We start from the raw sequence: 17,881 nt of genomic DNA, 5'->3' as shown, positions 1-17,881 counted from the left end.
CAGGGAAGGCAGGGTGTCCACTGTCCAGTCCAAATCTGAGCACCTACATGCTATGACTCAATGATTTTCATTGTTCAACAAGTAATTCTTCAATACAATTGAACATGATTGTAAAGTATAGCCTGCTCCCAGATCTGTTGGTGTTCTTGCCAACTCCATTGCTGTCATTGCCATGTTTGGCATGTCACTGAGTGACATGGAGTTTGCATTACTGCACAAACAGACTGGCATGATGGCATTGTAAAGTATGCTATGTATTCCAAGTCAGAGGTATTCTTATTCAACGTGTAACCCATATGAGACTGCCAATGAGTCGATTCCACCATTTCACTATGAACAGGTGCACAGCATGTCTGCCCAAGAACCTCTTTCATAAAACCAATGAGTCTATTACACCATTTCACTATGAACAGGTGCACAGCATGTCTGCCCAAGAACCTCTTTCATAAAACCAATGAGTCTATTACACCATTTCACTATGAACAGGTGCACAGCATGTCTGCCCAAGAACCTCTTTCATAAAACCAATGAGTCTATTACACCATTTCACTATGAACAGGTGCACAGCATGTCTGCCCAAGAACCTCTTTCATAAAACCAATGAGTCTATTACACCATTTCACTATGAACAGGTGCACAGCATGTCTGCCCAAGAACCTCTTTCATAAAACCAATGAGTCTATTACACCATTTCACTATGAACAGGTGCACAGCATGTCTGCCCAAGAACCTCTTTATAAAACTGTTCAATAAAACCAATGAAAGTGATGAGCCTCAGATGAATATGACATGTCCTTTAATCTGCCTTGGACCACTTCCCGAGTGTTTCATAATCGCCTGACTTGACTTCTCCTGCTCAGTGTTTTCACCTTTTAAAAACGTCTGATCTGGTCAAGGGTGTTGTCTGTCTCTTGTGTTGTCAGTTTGGATGTTGTCTGCATTGCAAATGACAGAACTGGAGATAAGCTTTTCAGGAGATTTGCATGTCAAATAGGCCGTGCTTGTCCTTGTAGATTCAGACTGTGCACACGTGCAGAAGTCGCAACAACAAAGCATCGACAAGCATTAGAATTAGATTCCATTTAGATAGCAGTTTTGCAACTAGCCTAAACAAGTGTACACTCTCATATTTGTGGTTATGGCGGCGGATGAATAGCACGAAACAATGGGCCTCAGAATCTCATCACGGTATCTCTACATTCCAATTGCAATAAAATGCAAATTTGGTCATTGTGTGTAGATAATACCTGCCCAAATTTGTGCAGAGAGAAATATGCTTTCTGTGCATATGGAACATTTCTGGGATCTTTTATTTCAGCTCGTGAAACATGGGACCAACACTTCACGTTACATTTTTATTTTTGTTCAGTGTAGCATTAGCACAATGACTGGAATTCTATGGGTATCTGCTAGTGAATCTACCTCCAACATCCTTCATACTGGACACAGACATAAAAATGGTATCTACGAGCTCATCTGACTCAGCGGAAGTAGATATAGGGCATCATTGCCTAAATTCCAAAGTATCCCTTTAATGACCAAACTTTCCTTAGTAGCGCTGCCATTAAGATGTTGAATGTCCATACAGAGCAGGACATTTGTCATTATAAGGACTGGTAACCCCATCCAGACATCGGGTAGATTGAGGTGTGGTTATGAATAAGAAGGGGTGGAGAGGCTGAGGTTCACTACATGACCAAAAGTATGTGGACACCTGCGTGTCAAACATCTAATTCCAAAATCATGGGCATTAATATGGAGTTGGTCCCCATTTGCTGCTATAACAGCCTCCATTCTTCTGGGAAGACATTCCACTAGATGTTGGAACATTTCTGAGGGGATTTGCTTCCCTTCAGCCACAATAACATTAGTGAAGTCGGGCACTGATGTTGGGATATTAGGCCTGGCTCGCAGTCGGCATTCCAATTCATCCCAAAGGTGTTTGATGGGGTTGATGTCAGAACTCTGTGCAAGCCAATCAAGTTCTTCTTCCACACCAATCTTGATTAACCATTTCTGTATGGACCTCGCTTTGTGCACGGGTTATTGTCATGCTGAAACAGGAAAGGGCCTTCCCCAAACTGTTGCCACAAAATTGGAAGCACAGAAACGTCTAGAATGTCAGTGTATGCTGTAGCATTAAGATTTCCCTTCACTGAAACTAAAGGGCCTACGGCCGAACAATGAAATACGGCCCAGATCATTATTCCTCCTACACCAAACTTTACAGTTGTCACTAAGCATTCAGGTAGGTAGCGTTCGCCTGGCATCCCCCAAACCCAGATTCATCCTTCAGGACTGCCAGATGGTGAAGAGTGCTGCTTTAGAGTCCAACGGCGGTGAGCTTTACACCACTCCAGAAGATGCTTGACATTGCTCATGGTGATCTTAGACTTGTTGTTAAGTCGTTAAAATTTTAAACATTTTACTTTAAAATAAAAAATGTATTAGGAAATATATCAGATTGAGCATAATTATGATCTTGGTTTATAAAATATATACAAAGCGAAAATGTACTCACAGATATTACAGTAATTTAAAACAAAGGCTCTTTAAAATCAGATTTCACAAAAATACACAGACAATGTGCAGAAAGTTAAGCTCCACTCAGTGCCACGTCTCCAACAGCAAACTAAATATTACAGACTTCTTCAAACTTCTTAATTGTGTGAAAAACATAACATTCTCAAACTGTAAATAATTTTCAATCAGAACCTAAAATGAATGAATAAAAACTGCATTTAATAATTATAGGCAAAGGTTTTGATTTAGATGAATCATGATGATAGACCGGTCTTGATGTATAGGTGTGTGTGTCTGCTCTCTAAGCTAAAGCAATCAGCAGGACAGGATGGTAGTCAGCCCAAAGAGGATGGAGCAGAGTAGAGCCATCTGAACAACTCTTCTCTCTCACACAGGTTTCTGGTTTACTCATTTTCAAACTTGCTGTATGGGTGGTCAGAGTCAGGGACAAGACCTGTAAAAACAAATACAGAGAGAGAGAAATAAAGAGGAAAGATGGGGAACATTGAAAAACAGTGATTAGAAGCTGTTGCGTTATGACTGAGCTGTGTAGGGGTTGTACAGAGGCTACCTGAAGCATAGAGATCCTATTAAATTACTAGAGACATTAACCCTCAAAGTTCCAGAATGTGGTCAAAATAGCAACCATATATTGGTCAGGGAAAGATGCAAACGAGTCTAATTGGAATGAATGGCAGTAGAGGCATAATCCTGATATGTGATATCAGAAATTGTGTTATAGAATTGCCTCCCTAAAATACCTTCATAATAACACAGTTTATATTGGGTTTTATACAAATGTTATTTTTAAATAGCCTCTCAAATATATGCAAACAAACCATAAATGTCAAATGTTTTGTTATCTTGGAAAACGATATGATTTTTTTATTATTATTTTTTATTTAACTAGGCAAGACGGCCTACCCCGGCCAAACCTGGAAGACGCTGGTTTGGCCGGGGACCCTATGGGACTCCCAATCACGGCCGGATGTGATACAGCCTGGATTCGAACCAGGGACTGTAGTGACGCCTCTTGCACTGAGATGCAGTGCCTTAGACCGCAGTGCCTTAGCCCTATTGATACAATCAGTACTTGTTGCATTTACAACTTGTCTAAGTCCTGTCATCAACTGATTTCAGCCAGTGCAAGGCTGTGGATTGACTGCATTGTTTGAATGGAATGTTGGCAAATTGGTGGTTAAGTTAAAACCCTAATGGAATCATTCCTCTAAAACAGCCTGGCTAGCTAGCTAGCAAACAAACATACAGTGCAGATCAATTCTTCAAATTCATTATTTTACACACTCTTAACACAGCACTGGCAACACCATGGTTGACCAACTCCCTGATAAGATGGCTAACATTTTTCCCATCATAAGAAGGTTCATGTTCATCATGGTATTATATAGTGGGCTCCAAAATTACTGGCAATGTACAAACAATACTTTAAAAAATATATAAACAATAAAATTATAGGGATAAACTCAAAATACCAACATGTGAGAAATACTGTACTTTATTAATGTTTCAATGGAACCCACCAAAATCATACAATTATTTAATACAAAATACATTTCACCAAAATCAAGGTCTCATAATTATTGGCACTCCTCATTTAGTACTTAGTGACACCACCTCTGGCAAGAATAAAAGCATGGTCTTTTCCTGTAATTTGACAAGGTTAAGGAACACATTTGGAGGAATTTTGGACCATTCCTCTATGTAGATCCTTTCAAGATCCTTCACATTCTTGGGTTTGCGCTTATCAACTGCCCTCTTCAACTCAGTCCACAGGTGTTTCAATTGGATTGAGGTCTGGCGACTGAGATGGCCATGGCAGTACATTGATTTTGTTGTCACAGAACCATCTGTGTGGATCTTGAGGTATGTTTTGGGTCATTGTCTTGTTGGAAAGTCAACATACGGCCTAGTCCCAGCCTTCTGGCAGAGGGAACCAGATTGTCAGCCAAAATGGCCTGGTACTTGGTGGAATTCATTATGCAATCACTCTTAACCAGTGCCTCTGAACCTCTAGAATTAAAACGGCCCCAAAACATCACTGACCCACCACCATACTTCACCGTGAGTATGAGGTGCCTCTCCTTGTATGCATCTCTGTTTTGACGCCAAACATGCCGATGTAGTATCTGACCAAAACGAGCACCTTCTTCCAATCATAATTTAAATGATGCTTGACAAACAAAGCGCTTGTGTCGGTGTCTTGGGGTCATTAAGGGCTTTCTTCTGGCAACCCTTCCAAAGAGCCTGTGGTTGTGGAGGTGGTGTCTGGTGGTGCTTTTTGAAACCTAGTGACCCCAAGACGCCACCAAGGCCTGCAATTCTTTCACAGTGATTCTTGGGGGTTTTGTTGCTTCTCACAATCCTCTTCCCTATCCTGGGGGGCAAAATGCATTTGTTTCTTCTACCCGTGAGGTTGTCAACTGTTCCATTTCATTAGATTTTTAAAAATAATTGCCCTGACAGTGCGCCGTGGTATATTCAATCATTTGTGGATCTTCTTGTAGCCATTACCAGGTTAATGAAGGTCTACGACCATCTGTCCTTTTGAACTGCCAGTTCTTTTCTTAATGGTGTTGAATGACAAAGGGATATTGCATGCGTGTTACTTCATTTTTATACCCTAGTGAAAAAGGAACTGATGTAATGGCTCAATATACACTGCTCAAAAAAATAAAGGGAACACTAAAATAACACATCCTAGATCTGAATGAATGAAATATTCTTATTAAATACTTTTTCCTTTACATAGTTGAATGTGCTAACAACAAAATCACACAAAAATTATGAATGGAAATCAAATTTTTCAACCCATGGAGGTCTGGACTTGGAGTCACACTCAAAATTAAAGTGGAAAACCACACGACAGGCTGATCCAACTTTGATGTAATGTCCTTAAAACAAGTCAAAATGAGGCTCAGTAGTGTGTGTGGCCTCCACGTGCCTGTATGACCTCCCTACAACGCCTGGGCATACTCCTGATGAGGTGGCGGATGGTCTCCTGAGGGATCTCCTCCCAGTCCTGGACTAGAGCATCCGCCAACTCCAAAAGAGTCTGTGGTGCAACGTGGCGTTGGTGGATGGAGCGAGACATGATGTCCCAGATGTGCTCAATTGGATTCAGGTCTGGGGGAACGGGCGGGCCAGTCCATAGCATCAATGCCTTCCTCTTGCAGGAACTGCTGACACACTCCAGCCACATGAGGTCTGGCATTGTCTTGCATTAGGAGGAACCCAGGGCCAACCGCACCAGCATATGGTCTCACAAGGGGTCTGAGGATCTCATCTTGGTACCTAATAGCAGTCAGGCTACCTCTGGCGACCACATGGAGGGCTGTGCGGCCCCCCAAAGAAATGCCACCCCACACCATGACTGACCCACTGCCAAACCGGTCATGCTGGAGGATTTTGCAGGCAGCAGAACGTTCTCCACGTGCTCAGTGTGAACTTGCTTTCATCTGTGAAGAGCACAGGGCGCCAGTGGCGAATTTGCCAATCTTGGTGTCCTCTGGCAAATGCCAAACGTCCTGCACGGTGTTGGGCTGTTAGCACAACCCCCACCTGTGGACGTCGGGCCCTCATACCACCCGCATGGAGTCTGTTTCTGACTGTTTGAGCAGACACATGCACATTTGTGGCCTGCTGGAGGTCATTTTGCACAAAGGCGGAGGTAGCGGTCCTGCAGCTGGGTTGTTGCCCTCCTACGGGCTCCTCCACGTCTCCTGATGTACTGGCCTGTCTCCTGGTAGCGCCTCCATGCTCTGGACACTACGCTGACAGACACAGTAAACCTTCTTGCCACAGCTCGCATTGATGTGCCATCCTGGATGAGCTGCACTACCTGAGCCACTTGTGTTGGTTGTAGACTCATGCTACCACTAGAGTGAAAGCACCGCCAGCATTCAAAGTGACCAAAACATCAGCCAGGAAGCATAGGAACTGAGAAGTGGTCTGTGGTTACCACCTGCAGAACCACTCCTTTATTGGGGGTGTCTTGCAAATTGCCTATAATTTCCACCTGTTGTCTATTCCATTTGCACAACAGCATGTGAAATTTATTGTCAATCAGCGTTGCTTCCTAAGTGGACAGTTTGATTTCACAGAAGTGTGATTGACTTGGAGTTACATTGTGTTGTTTAAGTGTTCCCTTTATTTTTTGAGCAGTGTAGTTCCTTAACACGTAGATAAACTTAAGTGGAATTTAATTCCTGGTTTAACTTTGGTAGATGTTATTTACAATAATATTTAACGGTGCCATTAATTGTGAAACCTTGATTTGGAGAACATTGATATTTAATTAAATCAATAAATACATTTTGTTGGGTTCCATTGAAACATTAATAAAGTACAGTATTTTTCACATGTTGGAATTTTGAGTTTACCTCCATAACTATATTGTTTACATTTTTTCAAGTATTGTTTGTCCATTGCCAATTAGGAGTGCCAGTAATTTTGGAGCCCACTATAGTTACATTGTCTAGGGGTTGTACAGAGGGGGGATTGTACAGAGGCTGCCAAGGGTGGTTGTACAGCGGCTGCCAAGGGGTGGTTGGTACAGAGGCTGCCAAGAGGGGGTGGGGGGGTGGTACAGAGGCTGCCAAGAGGGGGTGGTACAGAGGCTGCCAAGGGGGGATTGTACAGAGGTTGCCAAGGGGGATTGTACAGAGGCTGCCAAGGGGGGATTGTACAGAGGCTGCCAAGGGGGGGTGGGGGGGGGTGGTACAGAGGCTGCCAAGAGGGGGGGGGTGGTACAGAGGCTGCCAAGAGGGGGAGGGTACAGAGGCTGCCAAGGGGGATTGTACAGAGGCTGCCCAGAGGCTGCCAAGAGGGGGGTGGGGATTGTACAGAGGCTGCCAAGGGGGTTTGTACAGAGGCTGCCAAGGAGGGTTTGTACAGAGGCTGCCAAGGGGGGTTTGTACAGAGGCTGCCAAGGGGGGTTTGTACAGAGGCTGCCAAGGGGGTTTGTACAGAGGCTGCCAAGGGGGTTTGTACAGAGGCTGCCAAGGGGGTTTGTACAGAGGCTGCCAAGGGGGTTTGTACAGAGGCTGCCAAGGAGGGTTTGTACAGAGGCTGCCAAGGAGGGTTTGTACAGAGGCTGCCAAGGAGGGCTTGTACAGAGGCTGCCAAGGAGGGCTTGTACAGAGGCTGCCAAGGAGGGTTTGTACAGAGGCTGCCAAGGAGGGTTTGTACAGAGGCTGCCAAGGAGGGTTTGTACAGAGGCTGCCAAGGAGGGTTTGTACAGAGGCTGCCAAGGAGGGTTCGTACAGAGGCTGCCAAGGAGGGTTGTACAGATGCTGCCAAGGAGGGTTGTACAGAGGCTGTCGAGATGATGGAATGTGGTGCAGGTCACTAGGTGTTGTTTGATCTCTGAGGATTGACTGAGTGAAAGGCACACACACACACACCTTGTTTGAGTAGCAGACAAATGCCAAGCGGTCCCTAATGTATATAGACTTTAGTAAGCAGGGGGCATGTGAAGGAGACCACCATCCATCACTCTGTCATGTTGTCCATAAAGAAATTCACAATTTATGTGGAACTGCAACCAATACCACAGAGACATTAACACACACACACCTCGAGAACGTGAAGGCAATGAATGGAAAGATCTCAAACTTGACAACCCATCAATAACAGAGAAACATTCACTAGGAATAGTCACTTTTCAGAGAGCTTTAGAGTTATGCTACCCCCCTCTCACACTTAACCAGAAGCAGATGTCTTCATATACACCCCCCTCTCTTCAGTCCCAGGGCAAGAGGCCTAGCATAGAGCAGAGGATACAGTACCAGACCCCAGAGACACTCTGTCCTGCTTGTCTCATAACTCCCATAATTCATATAAACTGACTAAGGACTGAAAACTGCCGGCGACTTTTCCAAAAATCCTAGGTTTTCCAAAAACCTCAGTTGGACAATTCCTGGAATAAGGAGGGAATAAGCAGAACGTCCAGAAATCCCACCCGCATTTCGGTCAACCCTGGGACTGACTGCAGTGCTCATATCTCCCATCATTCCTATTCACCCCAGGGAGCCCTCTGCCCTACAGACTGCTGTTCATTCCTAGTCACATCTCTGCTCCCCCCTCTCTCATACACTGTCTGGCATACTGAATAAACCAGCTAACCGAGCCTCACGGGTTGTTACAGTATTCAGAATCAAGACATGACCTGAGACAGAGTTGGCCTGTGTTTCTGTATCAATGTTTCAACATGGGGATCTGTGTGTGTTGTGCTGACCTGTACTAACATTCAGACGGTAATGAGATGCCCAGTATCTGACATCCAAAGTGTGACGCATTGTGTAAGAATTGATTTCGAGAGACTTGAGGTAGAGTAACCAATATGTGGGCTGCGTTGGCTTGCTTTGGGACATGCTCACTACGCTGAATAATGCATTAACGTGACCGAGGATGGAAATTCAATAAGCAACACCCAAGAAAATATGGAAATGGACGGCCCTATGGATCGAGGACAATGAACGCTGAATGCTCATCCCATTACGCCCCAGTTAAACACATCAGGTCACAGAACAGTAAGAGGCCTGTAAATGTACAGTCTCAGAAGACGTTCATATCAGGTGAAGAAGAGCAAGGTCATTGGGTCAGGTTATATGAGGAGGTGTATCTTGGGTCTAATTGCATAAGAGGTTAGAGGCAGTCCTTGGTTCATATTAGATACACGATAAGTTGCTAGTAAAAAGTGGAGACCTACCATTGTATACATGCATGTAGTTCTGTCCTTGAGCTGTTCTGTATCACGTTTCATGTGGACCCCAGGAAGAGTAGCTGATGCTATGGCAACAGTTAATGTGGATCCTAATAAAATCGCTAAAATAATGATACGTACCATACTTCTTGCGGATGTCATCATGCCTCACCTTCCTCTCCACCTTCCTGTCAGAGTAGAGGACAACGCTCGTCATGTTCTATCACACAGTAACATGACAATAAGCAACACTGGAACATGTAATAACCAGCTAACAGAAGAACACAGCGCAGGATAATGAACATTAGGAAATTATTTATAAAGTCTTCTCAGCCAGTACTTCTGGGTAATGTAGGATTTATAAAGTCTTCTCAGCCAGTACTTCTGGGTAATGTAGGATTTATAAAGTCTTCTCAGCCAGTACTTCTGGGTAATGTAGGAGATTGTGAATACAAGCCTCATACTTTATAAACCACCAGTCAGTGAGCACTGTTACATGCACACAATTACAGAATTATTGCGGATAGTCAGATTAATATAATAGTTTGTTTAAAATGTTGACATGTTTTGCAAGAAGAACGATTTCCCAAATAATCCTGTTTACATGGACACGTCTGAACGGGACTTTTGATAAATGCAGAAAATAGCCAATCAAAATAAAAATTCTACGACAGCGACCATGTTATTTTTTCGAAGCCTATTTGATTCCGAGTTAGGACATATAAAGTTTGTAAGTGAAAATTATTTCTAAAATGCATACTTTCAGTTTTTCTAAACTCACTTCACTCGTGTATAAGAGGGAGGCTTGTGCTACCGGTGCTGGTAAATGTGCAGTTCAATTACACCGCTGGAACACAGATTAAACTGTTTACACACCCTAATAATTCCAGATTGCTCAGGAAACCAGGTGTTATAATCTGCGTATTTAAACCTTACGCTGGTTAAGCTAAGCAGACTAAGGTGTTTACATGACTATTGCCATACTAGTCCGACTGCCATAATCACTTTAATATCCAATTATTATTGTGCATGTAAACGTACGCAGTCAGTGGGTGTTTCTGCTAAACTTGTTATGTTGTTTCACACTGCTGCTTTTAGCACCTCAGCTTTCTCACCAGTGACACTTCAGTTGCTGCACCATACTCCCCCAGCCTCGTCAGAGGAGCCCCGCTTAATGGAACAACTTTACCCAAGCTGCAAATACCTTTTCAAGTCCATTTACGGACTGCAGTAGCGGAGATATCAAATATGGTTGTCAAAAGCAATCAATAACAAAAGTGGCATCTATATCTGTCCTCTACAAACAAAAAGTTGCCTCCACCCTCCATCTTGCTGAACGAAGCCTCCATGCCTTAAAGTGGCATCTATATCTGTCCTCTACACACCAAAAGTTGCCTCCACCCTCCATCTTGCTGAACGAAGCCTCCATGCCTTAAAGTGGCATCTATATCGGTCCTCTACACACCAAAAGTTGCCTCCACCCTCCATCTTGCTGAACGAAGCCTCCATGCCTTAAAGTGGCATCTATATCTGTCCTCTACACACCAAAAGTTGTCTCCACCCTCCATCTTGCTGAACGAAGCTGCCATGCCTTAAAGTGGCAGCATTAAGCCTTTAGACATCTGACATTATTTAAGGCAGCTTTAGTGTCATTGTTTAACTCCCCATGGCCCCTGATAGAGGCTCGTAAACAACAAGACGCTGTGTTTTACACCGGCATGGCCAGCAGTAGGTGAAATACGAGCACAGGGCAGGCTGAGGAGCCTGCCACCCAGCCATCGCTCTAACTTTATGGGGGACACAAAGGAGGCAGGGAGGGGAGGTGGTTGTGATTGTTTTGTTGGCCCCTCCAGGGACGTAAATTCACTGGGTCCCCAGTGGCAGTCCCACACAAAGACAGACAGTGTAAATCAGTCTGGGCTCTTTAATGCCAGGTAGTGATCTTGGGAGCAGCAATCAGTGGAGGCAGGCAGGCTGACAACACAGGGAGCAGAGATGAGCAGAGGCTGTCCTGACCACAGACTACCATCTGTCTCCCCCACCTCCCTCCCTCTCAGCTGACTGACTCCCACATAACCATGCACGAAGGCAACAAGTGGGAGGGGAGGAGGGAGGGTGAGCAACTAGAAGAAAATGAAAAAGAGCGAGAGGGTTGAATACAATCTCAAAGACTCATGTGCACTCTGTCTTTCTAAACTCGCTCTCCACCTCTGTCTTAGACCTCCGTAAACCCCTTGGTTTGATAGGGAGTCGGGACAAACTTAACCTATACCCTGTGTTATTTCAATGGGACATTCTCCAACATAGAGATACAGTAAAAGTCGGTGGAGTTTGGATGGTGGGGATGTGATAACTTATGTCTGTTTAGTTGTTCTGTAGAACGTTCCCCATCTGTGGCTCAGATGACAGAGAGCTCAGAGCTCTTAGCTGTGCCCTAACCTCTCCATCTGCAGACTCTGGGGATGTGCTGTAAACATGCTGTAATCTCTCTAGAGGCTCCCTCCTCTCCCATGGTGCCTAAAACAGGCCTGGGTCCCCTCTGTTCCCATCAGAACACCAACACTGTCTATGTAGGTCAGCACACGAACACAGACTATAGTGGTTTGATCCACATCAGGAACTGACTGAGTGAATATACTCTACATTCCTTGGCTTGATAGAAGAAAGGTTCACAGAGGCTGATTTAATTCAGAAACACACAGTGAGCCTAAACTCCCCAGTACACCACATGATAAACTTACTGTACCGACTGTCTTTCTGCACGACTGACTGCTCACTGCGTTAAACAACACATCAGGCTCTCCTCGGTGGACGACAGGCGGGAAACAATTGAAAGAAAGGCTGAAACATTTATGTAAAGGGGGGGCGGTTCCAGACCAGCTTTAGTACACCGTGATTCAGTGTAGGAGGAAGTGTGGCTCAGAATCCCATTACTACCACTACACTACAAGATGTAGTAGCATGTTCTATACTCACCACACACCTATGACCTCATTATCAGCTGCTGAGGACTAAGAACTGGAGTCAGTGATTACAATCCTCTCGGTTGGTGTTTGGATTGACACACGCACACACACACCACACACACACTTCTCCTGGGGGCGGTTCTGCTTGAAGAGCCGTAGGAACAGCTCACCAACTGTTCAAATCCCCAAACCTGACAGAAAATGTCTCTATAGATGATCACCAACAACAGAGTAGAAAACTCTGAATCTGACTAGGTAGCTGTGGGAAGCGCTTGCGATCATTCAAACAGATACAAGCACCTCCCCAAAAATCTAAGCAACTAACAGTGTGGGCTCACACAAATCATGGTGTTGATAAAATGGGGCATCTTTCAGTAGTGGTTTGAAAGCCAGTGTGAAGCAGATGGTGTGATAACTAAGGAATCCTTACCGTTCATCAGCACGCTGTCTGATCTCCTCTCTCCTCCTGGCAAACCTCTCCTCATCTCTGTCTGGCCTGGTGAGACAGAGACACAGGCAGCGTTACAATCACCTTGAAACATCACGGTTTACAGACAGACACACAGGCACAGACTGGTCTTATGAACACACTGTCCTTGGTACAGTATATGATATACTTTGTCTCCAAGTGGAAATGAGACTTGGATAGTATTCCTTGTCAACGATAACACTGCAAGATCTGTTGTATAGAACGGCTGTTGCGTTCACTTTGCTTAGATGCTGCCAACAAGAAGTAATCCTGTATCCTGTTATTCTGCTGGTTGTGTTTGATGCAAAAAAAAGTGAGGCTGCTGTTGTGTGAGCTTGGAAAGGGGAGAGGTTCTGACAGGTGAGAGGTTCTGCTGGGGAAACGAGAGAGGTGTCATCTTTGTTAATTGGATGTAATCTTAAAATGGAACAAATAACTTTGCCAATATATGCAGAGGCATTCCAATGATTAGGAGGTGAGAAATATGAACTGTGTGAGCGTGTCTGTAGAATTTCATTTCGGACAGACATGTTGTTTTAATCTTCACGGCCTTCATGTTTAGTTAGGATAGATGATTGAGCTGCACAGAGCGGGCACATTTAAAATGGCTGCCAATCAGGGTGTCAGGCCACAAAGCACTTGATTGACATGCCGTTTTAAAACACTCCGCTATGTAGTGACAGTTTCTTCTTCCTCCCTCCTAGAATCACATAATAAGCAGGACAAGATCACCATCTAGGACTGTACCTACCGGTTTTAATAAAAGGGTATAATCACTGTACATGGATGGTGCACGTGAATAGAGATTTGCATTTTGAATAATTTCATGTTGGATGTAACAAAGGATATGAGTAATATCAGCACATTTATGAGGAGTCTGATATGGTTAGAGTGGAGGTTTTCCTAGGATAATGATCAAGACTGACTGATAAAGCCATTGCCATTCTTTGCAAGTATCCCTTAATATTAGGCGAGAAAGTGCAATTCTGTGACATCACTTCCTGTATTACCCTGATTGACGTTTCTTGCAGCAACAGCAGCAGCAGCAACAGACTGCAATGCTGATGATGATGGTCCCGCCTAACACTGCCATGGCAATGATCAGAGCCTCGAAGTTCACTGGAACAGAGAGCAGGTCAAAGGTCAAGATATGAACAAATAACAACATGCTTCAAGTTTATTCGATTTTTAAGTGAATTTCACACACGTTCACAACACTATCGTTTATCAAGGATGAAGAGAACATTTCATTATTCATGTGATTATGCATTTATTCTATCATAATGACTAATAAACCCATGAGGAATCAAACAGATTCAAATGAGGGGTATAAAGACTGCACTGATGTTGATTGGTAGAGAAAGTCAGATATGCAGTGTTATTTAATTAGCCTGAGCAGTACCAGCCTGTGATTGAGTGATATGAAAAGCTCAGCTTGGCACTCAGACCACTATTCAACAATGCATCTTTGCTAGACATTACTGCCGCCTGCTGGTGTGTTTTTGAAATTACAAGTGGGGTTTTATTTTTGTAGATTTTTATACTTCCTCGATTTAGTTTGGACAAAAAAAATGTTGGTCAAGAATTGCTGCATAACATTCTTCTTACCTTTGGGTTTTGAATGCATGAGTCACAAGTTGAGAAGGATTTAAACTGATTAGTAACTCATTTGGACAAATATGGTTGTTTTCAGATTCTCATGTCATAAAACATTGTATTCTTAATTAAATATGCCAATATGCGTGTCGGAGATTTTTTCACAAAACAAAATAATAGATCTCTTCTTTAATTATTAAAATGATCATAACAACAGTGTGGAATGTGTGTTATCCCTTATTATTTAGCCCTGGTATCTAACCACATGGTTGTGCTCAGAAACCACATGATGTTGTCATCTGTGGCCCAGAGGCCTGTGATTAGAGCCCCTGCAAGCAGCTTCAGCAGGCAGCCCCAGTGTGAGTGTGGATCAGTCAGTAGGGGGGGCTCTTTAATCAACACAGAACAGCCAGAGGGGGCAGGCTGACTGACATATACTAGGCCTGAATGAGCCACGGCCTGTTCACCCTGCTACCATCTAGTAGAAGGCCGGAGACAGGACAGGTGCATCAAAGCTGGGACCGAGACACAGCCATTAAACTAACTGTTTTAAAGTCCCTGGGCAGTTTCCTTCCTCTCTGGAAACTGAGTTAAAAAGAATGCCTGTATCTTTGTAGTGATTGGGTATATTGATACACCACCCAAAGTGTAATTAATAACTTCAACATGTTCAAAGGGATATTCAAAGACATTTTTACCCATCTACCAATAGGTGCCCTTCTTTGCAAGGTGTTGGAAAACCTCCCTGGTCTTTGTGGTTGAATCTGTGTTTGAAATGCACTGCTCAACTGAGAGACCATACAGATAATTGTATGTGTGGGGTCCCCGAGATGAGGTGGTCATTCAAAAAACATGTTAAACACTATAATTACACTGACATTATGGAGTATTGTGTGTAGGCCAGTGACAAAATATGTCTTTAACAAACACAACCAAATGTAGAAAAAGTCAAGGGGCGTGAATACTTTCTCCGTGGCCCGTTTATGAGGAACACCACCCAGTTCATGAAAATGATTAGCTCCTACAGAGACTGAGTTACGTGGCCGTGGCTTACTATATTATGCAGGCAGACGCATTCCGTTACTGTTTGAACGTTAGAATGGGCAAAACGAGTGACCTACACGACTTTGAGCGTGGTATGATCGTCGGTGCCAGTATCTCAGAAACTGGCCAGCCTCCTGGACTTTACAGGCACAGTAGTGTCTAGGAATGGTGTGACAAACAAAAAACATCCAGTCAGCGATAGTCCTGTGGGTGAAAACAGCTCATTGATGAGCGAGGTCAAAGGAGAATGGCAAGAATTGTGCAAGCTAACAGGCGGGCCACAAACAGCCAAATAACGGCACAGTTCAAAAGTGGCGTGCAGAACTCTTCGGTCCTTGTCACGGATTGGCTACTGCAGCAGACGACCACACCTGGTTCCACTCCTATCAGCTAAACACAAGAAGAAGCGGCTGCAGTGGGACCACGAGCAGCACATGACCTCATCCTGCCTGGTGTCAGTGGTACAGGCTGCTGGTGGTGTAATGGTGTGGGGAATGTTTTCCTGGCACACGTTAGGTCCTGTGATACCAATTGACACCTTGTAGAATCAATGCCCCGAAAGATTTAGGCTCCACCAACCACAATCAGATGTACTATTCTGTATTAATCTGACTGTTGCTATATTGACCTTAACAGACACCCAACTAAGCATGTGGTCCGCCATGGGCTGATGTGGGTGGAGGGCGGGCTTTTGTTCTAGCAAAGTAGTAACACGCTTGATTATACTAATTCATGTCTAAAACGAACACTACAATAAGTTGATTAGAATTAAAGCCTGCACCCACATCAGGAGGTCTAATGGGAGGTCACATCAAGTAAAACTTAATTTCACTCACCCCAACACACTCCCCATCGTGCCTGTGACAGTTTACACACTGCAGGCGGAGGCAGAATGTAGCTCACTGGGTAGTCTGTGCACGTGTCGTTGGTCATGCACCACAGGCACTGAGAAAAGACAAGACACTCATCATTAGCCTTGTACTTCAATTCTCAAAGAGTTGATATGCGTAGGATCAGCTATCCCCAGCCTTCACCCATGTCCTTGACTGTGTCCATCAATTTAATGCATTTCTATTAGTGATGTGGGGTGGGGAATTGATCATTACATAGAGTTATTTTTGATGATATATCATACTGCATGGTTTTGACAAGATCACAATATTACTTATGTGCTAGTTGGCTGTACCTATACCAAAACTCCAGTATCTTTCCTTCAAAGATTGTTTTCCATATTTTTAAATTGGTAGTCAATTTGTTGACAGTACTTTTATTTCCATGACTGCTCAAACTTGTTGTTTTCTCATGGTTCTCGTCCATCTGCAGCAGACATATGGTGCGCAATATGTTTGGAACATCGAATCGCAATACATATGGAATAATGAGAATCATAATATATATCGTATCGCTATCCAAGTATTGTTATAATATCGTATAGTTAGTTCCCTGCTCTAATTTATATTGAGTAACTTAAAATAGATTCAGACAGATTAACGTTACTTGCAATGATGTGACCCTTGTACAAAATGGTACAAATTTACCAAAAAAATACATATATTATTGAACATAGACCGAGTGATAACGTAAACTTGGTAGTGAAGGCTATACAGACTACAATGCTTTACAAATAGGAAGTGGTACATAATACTCTGCTTACCTTTGGGTTTTGAGTGCACGAGTCACAAGTTGAGAAGGCTTTGCAAGCTAAAATGAAAGGAAATGTGTGTTCTTATTTGAATTCAGTAAAGTTTAGCTGTGCTCTGCTAAAAAAAATAGGCTAAATCGCCATACTGTCTACAATTGTGCATGTCACACCAACTCAAAGTTGATGATTTTTGCTCACCTAGCAAGCTAACGGTATCTGATGACGCATTTCACTTATAGTTAGCTAGCTAGCCATCGAGACCTTGGAAGCGACATAATGCAAACAAATAAATGTAACGAGCAATGACAATACTGAATGCTGTTGATACATGTCGTAACCAAAAATGTAGGAATAGTATCTTACACTTCAATGGCGTTGGCGTAGTACTAGTGTGACATTCTGCTCGGCTAACGAGGACATAGGCTACAGCCACAACAACAAGCAATGAGCTCATGATTCCCCTCTCTGTTTTATTCATGTTGTGATGCTATTTTGAATGACCTTATCTAGCTACACCTTTCACTTTCTAAAGCAAGCAAAAACGTAACTCCCGAAGTTGCCAAGCGCGTTCTAGCTAATAATCTAAACAAATGACGGAGTTACTTCCTGGTTCTCTTCTAGGTTGAAGATACTTTCCATAAAAGGACGAAAAAGCACATACTGACACCTAAGTGCAGGGCGCAGTACAAGCGAGAGTGCTCACATTATCCACCAGGTTGCGGTACAACACCATCAACCTGGTACCTGCAGAGGAAAAAAATACGAATTGCCATTGTCATAAATTATCAGGGTAACTATCAAACCAGTTTCCCATTGAGGGTGAGATCTCATTTCCGTCGTCAGATTTAATATGCTTCTGTGGTTAGACTCCATGCCAATAAAGCCTTTGGGATGTAATTGAATTGAGCGGGATGAAG

The 17,881-nt window shown here is 43.5% G+C and overlaps 1 protein-coding gene across 1 annotated transcript; it reads right to left on the bottom strand.

Moving 5' to 3' along the window:
* Window positions 1-2,459: 2,459 nt before the first annotated feature.
* On the bottom strand, window positions 2,460-17,602 carry LOC135522063 (pituitary tumor-transforming gene 1 protein-interacting protein-like). Its single transcript, XM_064947980.1, has 7 exons — window positions 17,328-17,602; window positions 16,977-17,023; window positions 16,159-16,267; window positions 13,693-13,801; window positions 12,644-12,709; window positions 9,389-9,435; window positions 2,460-2,977 (listed from the first exon to the last, which is right to left on the bottom strand). The coding sequence occupies exons 1-7, from the start codon at window positions 17,440-17,442 to the stop codon at window positions 2,928-2,930; spliced, it is 543 nt and encodes a 180-aa protein (XP_064804052.1). The 5' UTR covers window positions 17,443-17,602; the 3' UTR covers window positions 2,460-2,927.
* Window positions 17,603-17,881: the final 279 nt, after the last annotated feature.

This window comes from Oncorhynchus masou, chromosome 30 (genome assembly GCF_036934945.1).
Source record: "Oncorhynchus masou masou isolate Uvic2021 chromosome 30, UVic_Omas_1.1, whole genome shotgun sequence".
NCBI classification, from domain to species: Eukaryota; Metazoa; Chordata; class Actinopteri; order Salmoniformes; family Salmonidae; genus Oncorhynchus; species Oncorhynchus masou.
Note: the sequence above shows the minus strand (reverse complement) of the source record. Positions and strands in the feature narration are given on the sequence as shown.